Source organism: Sarcophilus harrisii, chromosome 6 (genome assembly GCF_902635505.1).
Source record: "Sarcophilus harrisii chromosome 6, mSarHar1.11, whole genome shotgun sequence".
Taxonomy (NCBI): domain Eukaryota; kingdom Metazoa; phylum Chordata; class Mammalia; order Dasyuromorphia; family Dasyuridae; genus Sarcophilus; species Sarcophilus harrisii.
Genome location: NC_045431.1, coordinates 235,564,613 through 235,574,746, shown reverse-complemented (window position 1 = coordinate 235,574,746; position 10,134 = coordinate 235,564,613). Strand labels below are relative to the sequence as shown.

Below are 10,134 nucleotides of genomic sequence, written 5' to 3'. Positions count from 1 at the left end.
GCGCTGCCCTCCTTCTCCTTGGCACGGCCCCGGGGCCGGCGGCGGGAGGGCCAGGCTGCGGGCCAGCGCGGGGCCACCACCCGCTTCCCGGCCGGGGAACCCGGCAGCCCCTCGCCCTGGCCGCGGAGCCGCCGCTCTGTAAACACACATTCCTGAGACATGGGCTCATTGTTCTGGGCCCCGCGGCCCATTAACATCGTGGAACGATGACAGCTCGCGGCCCCCCGGCCGCCGGACAGCGGCCCGAGCCCCCGGCCCGGCTCCCAGGGGGGCCCGCGGGGGGCGGGGACGGGCGGCCCAATCCCAGTCGCCCCGGCGGCTCCCTGGCCCGGCGGCCAAGTGTGGGTGGCTGTGCCGGGTGTTCTTATTCATCCTATCCCGTGCAGAGTGAATTAATTTCCTGATGTAGTAAACATTTCGGGAAGGCCGGGATCCGATTCCCCCCCCCCACCTCCCCCGGGGCCGCCGCTCCAAGGAGGGGAGGAGGGAGACTGTGGTGGCCCCGGCCCCTCGCAGCCCCTCAGGTGACCCGGGGCTGGCCTCCCAGCGCCAAGGACATTTGGGAGAAAACAGTGTGTCCTCTGGCCTCCCCTGCAAAATAAAAGTCACCCCCCCCTCCCACACAGACCCATGTGGAATGGATTAAGTCTCCAACACATCAGGGTGAGCGTGTTTATCCAAAGCATTTCAGAGAATGTCAGAGCGGGAACCCAGAGATCATTAAGAGACACAGAAAGAGAAAGAACCGATGGGAGACGTCGCTCATGGAGGGCAGGTCCCCAGCACCCCCCGCCTGCCTCTGGGCCTCGGTTTCCCTGTCAGCAAGAAGGGGCTTCCCACTAGATTTCCATTTTGACCTTCTAGGACCTTCCCATTCCACAGAAGAGAAGACTGAGACCCAAAAGGGGAAGGGCTGGCCCAGAGTCCGTGGCCAAGCAAGGAGGATTCCATGACTGCCAGAAAGGCGGCACCATCTCCCTGGAGGGGGCGGGCAGAGCTTCCGTGCCATTCTGAGGGAGGTGGGGAGGGGATGCTCTGAGATGACAAGGAGGCCTTTGAGGGGCTCCCTAGAGCCTGGATAAACCGTCCTCTGCAGGGCTCTGGGCTGCTGCGAGTCCTAAGCCGGCCTCTCCTATGGTCCCTGGAGAGACCGGGGGGCGGCTGGGCTATCTGAGAGGGCCGGTGGCATTCCCACCCTCAGGCCCCAAAGATGGAGGAGGGGTCCCAGGGCTCTTTCCCCTGGGCCAGCTTGGGCAGGTGGCCTTCTGTGCCAGAGTTTCCCCTGGGGCCAGGGGGGAGCATCTCCCTGAAGATGCTCATCAGCCCTTTGGTCTATCTTAGCCCTTTGAGCTATTTTAGCTCCTTGATCCATCTCAGCCCCTCGGTCCATCTCGGCCCCTTGGTCTACCTAAGCTCCTTAGTCTATTTCAGCTCATTGGTCTATCTCAGCTCTTGGGTCCATCTCAGCCTCTAGGTCTACCTCAGCTCATTGGTCCATCTCAGCCCCTCGGTCCATCTCAACCCCTCGGTCCATCTCAGTCCCTCAGTCTCTCAGTCTCTTGGTCTAGCCCCTCACTCCCCATAGGGACCAGGTTTTGTTGCTGGCTGGGGGAGGGGGCAGCGGTTTAGGGGTTGGGGCTGTTTATGCCAGTTGTCCACCCGAGCTGCACATTCTTGTGGTCGGCTCCTTAACTCGGTAAAAATTTGGGAAATTTTTAAATAAAACAAAACAAAGAAGCATTTTCAAAGGGATTTCCAAATCCTGCGGCCGCATCCTCTCTGACCCGGCTAGTGGCGGCAAAGGCTCTGGGAGACCGGGGGCGGGGGGTGTCGGCAGGACTGGGGGGGGCAGGAGGGAGACCCTTCCAACAGCCTCTGAGGAACTCCTCGGTCAGGCGGGGGGCAGGGCGGGGAGGGCGAGCCTTGAGAAGTTAGACCTCTGGGAGGGGTTTGGCCCTCTTTGCTGTAAGGGGGGTTAGGGCTTAGTGGTTCCTGGCACATAGTCAGTGCCTGATGCAGCCTGGGGGCTGAGTTGACCTTCATGACAATAAACCCATTGGCTTTGGTGGGCTGAATGATGGGAATGCTAACTGTCGAGGAGGAGGAGGAGGAGGAAAAGAAGGAAGAGGAAGAAGAGAAGGAGGATGAGGAGGAAGAGAAAGAGGAGGGGAGGAGGAGGAAGAAGAGGAGGAGGAGGAGGAGGAAGAAAAAGAGGAGGGGAGGAGGAGGAAGAGGAAGAATAGGAGGATGAGAAGGAGGGGAGGAGGAGGAGGAAGAGAAAGAGGAGGGGAGGAGGAGGAGGAGGAAGAGGAGGAGGAGGAGGAAGAATAGGATGAGGAGGGGAGGAGGAGGAGGAGGAAGAGGGAGGAGGAGGAGGAAGAGGAGGAGGAGGAGGAAGAAGAGGAGGATGAGAAGAAAGAGAAAGAGGATGGGAGGAGGAGGAAGAGGAGGAGCAAGAGGGGAAAAAAGAGGAAGAGGAAGAAGAGAAAAGGGAGGAAGAGGAGAGAGAAAAAGGATGAGAAAAGGAGGAAAAGGGGAGGAGGAGGAGGAGAAAGGAAGAGGAAGAGCAGTAGACGGAGGAAGGAAAGGAGCAGGAGTGGGAGCAGCAGAGAGAGGCAAAGAAGGTAGGGGGGAGGAGGAGATGGTTTGGATCCTGCTTTGAGAGGCCCCGGGGTGGGCAAAGACCGGGCCCGGGATGGGGGCACCCAACAGTGGCTGCCAGAGGCCGGCAGGTCCCTGCGGCCAGGGCAGTGGGGAGCAGCGGGGAAGCGGCCCAGGCAGACGGCTGCTGTCTTGAGGCCCCTGCCCAGTGCCCCACCAGAGGGTCCCCCTGGCCGGCCCAGCTCCGCGCCCCGGCCTGTCCGGGCAGAGGTCCCGGGTAAACAAGCATTAGCCGGGGTCCCAGGTGCGCTCTGTAATTTGGGCCGGGGTTAGAGCCCGTGCGTCAGGCGGGGGCAGGCCCTTGTAATTGCAACTCCGTGCAGTGCCTGCCTCCGCGCCGGGCCGGGCTGGCTCCCCACAGGCCGGGGCCAGACTCCCGGGGGCCGCTCTGCAGGGGCCGGCACTCCTTGGCTCTCCCGCCTCGGGGCCGGGGGCTGGCACACGGCTCCACCCCCCCCTATGGCCGGCCCGTGCCCCCAGAGGCACCGCATAAGGGACCATGGACCCAGGCCCAGAGTGGGGATGTCCTGGCCCGGGGCCAGCCCCCTGGGGTCCACTCTGACCAGGGACAGCAGAGGGGAGGGGATAGGGGAGGAGAGCACAGACACCGACCCCCACCTGCCCCCCCCCCAGGCCCAGGTTCTCTCCTCTCGGCCCCGGCAGATCTGGGACAGCACACGGACGGCTTCCCCGCTTTGGGGCCGACTCTGCCCGTGTGGAGGATCCCGTGCTCCAGCAGGAGTATCCCCGGACAACGCCCCCGTCCCGGTGTCTCAGCCCATTTGACAGATGACCCCACGGAGGCTGGGAGAGCTGGGTCATGTGCTCGCGGGCAGCCTGGCCCGGTTCCCCGAATAGTTCTAGGAAAAGGCCGTCCTCTGTCTCCCGGGCCTGTGCCAGGCAGGAGGTGGAGCTTGGCGGCCGCCGCCTCGGGCCTGCCCATCTTATCTCTGTTTGGACAAAGGCAAAGTGTCCCCGTCATGGCTTCTAGCTGGCGGATGCCGGGAAAGGCCAGAGGGGGAAGGGTCCCCCACAGGCTCCCCAGTCTGGAACGAGGGCCTCACCTTCGGCCTGGAAGCCATGGAGGGTCCGAGGGCCCGCTGGGCCTGGTGGGAGCCGGGCGGGCCGGGATTGTGCTGGCCCGGGGGCTGTGCAGCCCCGGTCAGAGCCCCCCTCGCCGAAGGGTTGGGTAACCCTGAGCGGGCACAATGGCCCGGAAGTCCAAAGGCCTGGTGCTGGTCCGGTTCTGTCACTCACTTCTCTGTGACCCACCCAGGCTCCCGCCTCCTCGGAGAGAGACGAACCCTAAATGTCCCTCTCTGGGTCTCGGTTTCCCCAGTGGCTTTGGCCGAAGGCGGTTTCCCACGGTCTCCGATCTGCCAGGGCCACAGGAGGCGGCGGGTGACCGGCACAGAGGGGATCTATGACCCTTCAGCCCAGCTGCCCAAATACTGTCCCTGGGAAGGCAGCCTCGGGCAGACAGGTGGACTCGGGCCTGGCCGTGCTGACCAACAGGGGGTGCTTTGCCCTGGGGATGCAGGGGAGTCCCTATTGCCGAGCCTCCGGGGAGCACTGTGGCCTGGCAGGGCCGGGCGAGCTCTGGGCGGCCTGGACGCCCACGTCCCCCACGTGCTCGGGGACATTTTGTTCCATCAACTAGTGTCCTGACCCAAACAGCCGGAAGGGGCTGGCCCTGAGCTTTGCTCTGCATCTGCATTTGCTTTGCCCAGGTGTCCTGCACCTGCCTCCTCGGACTCGCCGGGATCACGCCATCCCTGATCCCTCCTCCGGCCACGGACGCTCCGGGAGAAAGGTTTGCTTCTGACCACGTCTGCCTCAGCCCCAGCCACTTGACTCTCTGCCTGTTGGGGCTGCGGCGCCGACCGTGTGCCCCTGCCCTGCGGCGCCGGGAAGCTCTAGGTCAGCAGAGGGGGCGAACGAGTGGAGAAGGGCATGAATGGATAGATGATGAATAGGTGCCCCGAATCCCACGGCGGTGCTCAGAGGCCTAGCCTGGGACTGCAAGGACAGACTTTATTTTAACCCTAGGCCGTAGAAGGCCAGACGGTGCCACGCTGAGGGTTTGGCTTTGGGGCGATCTGGGTTCTGATCCTGACTCCAACATGTTGTGACCCCGGGCAAGTCTAGATTTCTTCGTCCCTAGCTCGAGGGGGAGAGCCTTCCTCGGTCCCTGCTTGGGCAGTCTCTGAGCAAGCCAGAGCTTTGCACAGCTGAGACTGACCAATCAGAGCCTAAATATGTCCAGGATCTCAGAGCAGAAGCTCTAATGGGAGTTTCCCGTCCAGCGGCAGGTGGTTTTCTGGGATGTGGGGAGGCTGTGTGGGGTCCTTCAGGTCACAGAAGGCAGCTACCCCAATCATCTTGGACAAGAAAAGCAGGGAAACCTGAAAAACCTGCCCGCCCAAGCCGGTCACCCACCAGGTGCCCATGGAGGAAGATGGGCTGGCTGGGAGCCCCCCAGGCCTGTTCCAGGTTTACCGTGAAAATCTGCTGAAATGGAGCATTTGGCCTGGAAAAGGCCTGAGGACTTAGCAACGGTCCCCAAGCACCAGAGGGGGGGACGGCCAGCCCCAAGGAGCCGGGGACTGCCCCAGGGGCAGGGAGGCTGGGCATCGGGGCCACTTCAAAGAACTTGGGCCCCTCCAAGAGGGACATGCTGAGCCAGGGGTGGCGACTGATTTACTCAGCCTCTGGCAGGGCTTGAGGGAAGCCTAAAGGATGAGGTTAAGGGTGGACAGGCACCAGCCCTGAAGTCAGGAGGACCTGAGCCAAATCGGCCCCACTTAACACTTCCTGGCTGTGGACCCTGGGCAAGAACAAACCCCAATTCCTCAGCCAAAAAAAAAAAAAATTAAAAAGCACTGTGGAGCCCTGGGTGAAGGGCACTTAGGAGACCCTGGGTGGCAAGGGCACGGAGGGACCCTGGGTGGGGCGGTAGGAGACCCTGGGTGCAAGGGCGGTAGGAGACCCTGGGTGGCAAGGCGGTAGGAGATCCTGGGTGTGCAAGGCACAGTAGGGGAGACCCTGGGGTGCAAGGCATGGTGGGCCCTGGGTGCAAGGGCACGGAAGGGGAACCAGGGAGGACCCCCGCTCCCTGAACCCGAGTTGAGCCCTTCCATCCCTAAGGGCCAGGAGGTGGAAGCGGGACCGGGACTTGTGTTCTGGGTCCACCCCCTGGGCCAGGGAGGGGCAGGCATGGGAAGGGCCGGCCGCCCAGGGGTAGATCTCCTGACTCCCTAGTGTCCAAGGGGAAGCCACCCAACCCAATTTTCCCCTCGGCAAAGGGCATGGTCTGTGCTTAGGGAGGGCTTCCTGAAGAGCGGGGCTGAGGAGGGGTCTTAAAAAGCTGGGGGGAGAAGAGAGAAAAGTCTTTCCGTTCTCAACCATTGGCACTTTCCCTTGCTCTTTTTCAGGATGACCATGAGGTACCAACAAAGTCAAGACAAAGGGGCCTCCCATCTCTCAGACCCCGGGCCCCGTCGCCCTGTCAGGAGGAAAAAATTCCCGAAAGGCTTGGCCCCCACCCCTCGGAGCCCCCGTCTCCGGATCTCCCGAGGGGCAACATCCTGGGCCTCCGGTCTCTGAGAAGACAGGGCCAGGCCAGGCCACCTAGCCCAGACCCTGGCCCCGGCTCCAGGAGGACCCCCCATGCACACCCTGTGGTCTCTCCTCCGGGTCTGGCCCTCCGGAGCCTCGAAGGCAGCCCTTGGGTGTCTCCCCTCTGCCCCCACATCTCGTCTCCGGGAGCTCCTGCCTTCGACCAAGTCACACAGCCGAGCTCGGAGCCCCAGCGCTTTCAACTTGGGCGAGGCTCCCGGCGTCATTTTGTCCAGCCCCTTCTTCAAGAAATCCTCATTCTGAGGAGCCCAGCAAGGGCTCATCAGGTCTCCAAGACCCCAAAGTCCTGGGTCAGAGGTCCAGCCTCCAAAGCCAGGCTTGGTCACTCTGTGTTGCGTTGCCGAGTCTCCGTCCTGGGTCAGATGCTTTATGGGGGAGGACCCGGAGGTTCTCGTCTGGATTAGCTCCATGCGAGTGGCTCTGGGACTCCTTGCCCCGGGGCCTTGATCCTCGGGTCGCAGGCGGCCTTGGGAGCCCAGTGCAGTTTGGGATAGCTAACCCCCACCGTTAGAAAGCTTTCCCTAAAACCCACGTCCAAAGTTTCTTCTTTGCGACTCTCTTGGTTCAGTAATTAATCTTCACCAACAGAGACACTCATTTTGAGTGAGGGCCTCCGTTTTCCACTTCCATGAGTCCCTGGACTGAGGCTAGATATCTGAGTGAGCAGGTGAGTGGACGGACGGACGGACGGATGGATGGATGGAGTGAATAAATAGGTAGTTGGATAGAGAGAAGGATGTCTAGATGGATGAGTGGATGGATGGGTAATAGAATGGGTGGGTGGATGGATGGATGGATATGCTTGGGTAAGAGGATGGATAAATGGATGAGTAAATGGATAGATGGATGAGTAGGAAGATGGATAGTTGGGTAAGTAGGTGGATGGATGGATGAATGAATAAAAAACATAGTAAGTGCTTACTATGGGCTGTGCTAGGTAGAAAAATAGACACTGAGCTGAGAGAGTCTCTGTTTTCAAGAAGTTCCCGTTCACAGACAGCCCAGATGCCCGGGACATTTCAGCCGCTTCAGCATCAGATGGAAACTCCTCTAGACGCAGGTAAAAGTAAGGGCGCCCCTTCTGCCATGTCGCTGCTGCCTCGGCCTCTTTATGTCTCTCTGGTGCTCTCACTGTGCTCACACACAGTAGGCACTTAATCGGTGTTGATGAGCTGAGTCACGTCAATGAGAGTAGGGCCAGGAGCTTTCTCGGCTGGTCTCCAGTGGCCGTGTCAGCAGAAGTCCCTTCAGGAACAGTCCCCAGGCCGGCTCTCACGGGGTTGTTCCCTGGGCCTCGTCCGAAGGGCTCTGAAGGGGTGACTGCTCTTCCAGGGGCTCCTGGCTCAGGCGGGTGATCAAGATGGCAGCATCAGTGGTAGGGAGCCCCCGTGGCCCTTCCCCACACAGGTAGGGGCTCGAGGTCCAGGTGAGTCACCTGCCTTCAGTCTGTCTCCTCCCAGGAGGGCTCTGGAATCAAACGGCCCTTCCTCTGGCCTTCCCGGCCCTTCGCCAGCCCCTCTGGCTGAGCCCCCTTTCCAGACTTGTTGCTTCTGATAGCGGGCGCCGACCAGAGCAGCCTCGGGTTTCCACCTGCAGTGCCCCCATTCCTGGAACCCGCCCCCTCCTCACTTCCCACTTGGAGAGCCCCTCCGGAGAGGGGGGCGGGGGCCCGGAAGGGGCGATGAGGCCCCGGGAGGGCATTCCCTGGTATCATGGGGGTGGAAGGTGACGGGCCTGGAAGCCAATGCCTGTGTCCAGATTGGCCTCCTGGGTCGTGGGACATCCCGGCATCGTCCCCCACCCCAATTAATTGCCCTGTGGGCCTGTCTCTGTGGCCATGCCCCCCTCCCCCCAGAGAGGACTGCCTTGGTCTGCCTGCTGCCTGGGACCTGGGGAAGCTTGGGGCGAGCTCGGGGCCTCTCTGTCCATCCGTCCTGCTGACTGAGGTACAGGCAGGGACTCGGGCCATGGCCCTCCCGGGCCCGTCCTCCCGAGTGCACCCCAGGACTTCCCAGCCTTAAATCTTGGTCCCCGAGGCCAGGCTAGGAGAGCTGGGGTCGTCCTCTGAGGTCGGAGCAGGGTCCCAGACCCCGGGCTCCGGCCCTCGGGCCCCTTCCCGGCCTGGGCTTTCCATCATTTGGCCCCGGGATGAACAGGACGTCCCCGGCTCCCTGTGAAGCCCCTTTGGGTTCACAGGGGCTCCCAGGACCCAGAATTGCTCCGTGAGCCCCCACCGGTGGCCTTGGGAAAACTTGCCGCGTGAGCACAATCTCTGCCTCCCACGGGGAAGGGGAGCAGGTGACGGACCCTCCCTGCCCCCCTCTACCTCAGAGGGGCCCCGCCCTCGGCCCTGCCAGCAGGACCCCAAAGAAACATGCAGCCAGATGCTGAATCAGAACCAGATGTGGGCGAGAATGTGGGGAAAGAGGCGGGCCCCCCCCCCGTGCCCCAGCTGACCCTGGTCCTGGGAGGCCACCTGCTGCCCGGCCCCGGGCTCCACATTCACTGGCCTCCTGCCACAGTCTCGGGGGCCTCCCAGAGAAAGCAAATCCCCCTCAGGCCGCCCCCGTCCCTCGGGGCTCGCGCGAGGCTCAGAGTGACTTAGGACAATATTTGTTGAAGCCAGAATCCCCTCTCAGCTGGGCAGCTCTCCTCCGGCCGGGCCGCCCCTCCCCCAGTCCGGCCCAGCCTGATGGGACCCTTTCCTACCTGCAAAGGGGGCTCTGGACCACGCCAGGCCTTGCCCCCCCCACTGCACATGCCGTGAGCCCCCCCCAGGCCAACCCCCCTCCAAAAGCCGGCCCTGGCCCCGCCACAGAGGGAGACTTCCCCAGCCCGACCTCTGGGAAAGAGGCAGAGCCCGGGGCGAAGGCTGGGGGTCCTGGGTGCCCTCGGGAGGGCGGACCCTGCTTGCAGGAGGCGGCGCCTCCACTGCCCGGTCTGTCCACGTGGCCTCCTCGGGGCCCAGGGCCCTGCTCGGCGGGCTGAGGTTTGGGGATTTAGACTGAACGAGGGGGAGGCCCGAGGGAGGGGGACGCGGCGGGAAACTCCAGGGGGCGGCCGAGGCTGAGGGGGCAGGGAATGCAGGCGCGGGGCCCAATGGCAAGGGGCGAAGCCGGGCCCGGGGCCTCGAAGACCGGGAGTGCTCCCCACACACAGACCCCTTGTGCGGAAGGGCCCCTTGCGCAGAACAACTGAGTTCCCGGGACGCCCATTGTGTCACAGCCAGGGAAACTGAGGAAGACCCAAGGGTGCAGACGACCAGCCCGACGTCCCTCAGCACAGGCAGCCAACTCTTTGCCCTTGGGCCTTCCAAGCCCCCCTAACCACAGACCACCGGCCTCCCCCTGAGCCACCAGCCTCCCCCTAACCACCAGCCTCCCCGACCACCCCAGGGCACTGCCTTCCCTTCAGACCACCGGCTCCCCCCACCCTGACCACCGGCTCCCTCCAAGGACCACTGGCCTCTCCAGCCTCCCCCCAGGCCACCGGCCTCTGCGCTCTGTGTCTGGCAGCTCCCTCCTGCCAAGGTCACTCTCCAGTTTTTAAAAGAATTTTTAAAACTCCCAGAGACTCTGCTCTTGCCCAGCTGACCATGTGGGTCTCAAGGAGGCCCAGAAGAGGCTGGCCAAGGCCCAGGGAGGCTGGGCCTTTCCCTCCCCTGGGCACTGCCCTCTGGGCTTTTGGAGGCCGCCTGGGGCTGGCGGGCCTCCTCCCTGACCCACAGCTGGGCCCGGCCTTCCCCCTCCCCCCGGGCTCCTGCACCACTGCCCTCTGCCATCGCTGGGTAAATAAACACAAGGCTTTACCCAGGACCGGGCGCGAGCCCCGGAA

At 62.9% G+C, this 10,134-nt stretch overlaps 1 protein-coding gene across 1 annotated transcript; it reads left to right on the top strand.

Annotated features, from left to right (window-relative positions):
- Positions 1-206: 206 nt before the first annotated feature.
- On the top strand, positions 207-3,447 carry LOC116420084 (basic salivary proline-rich protein 1-like). Its single transcript, XM_031943596.1, has 3 exons — positions 207-339; positions 2,684-2,878; positions 3,023-3,447. Exons 1-3 carry the CDS (start codon positions 207-209, stop codon positions 3,445-3,447), a joined length of 753 nt encoding a protein of 250 aa, XP_031799456.1.
- Positions 3,448-10,134: the final 6,687 nt, after the last annotated feature.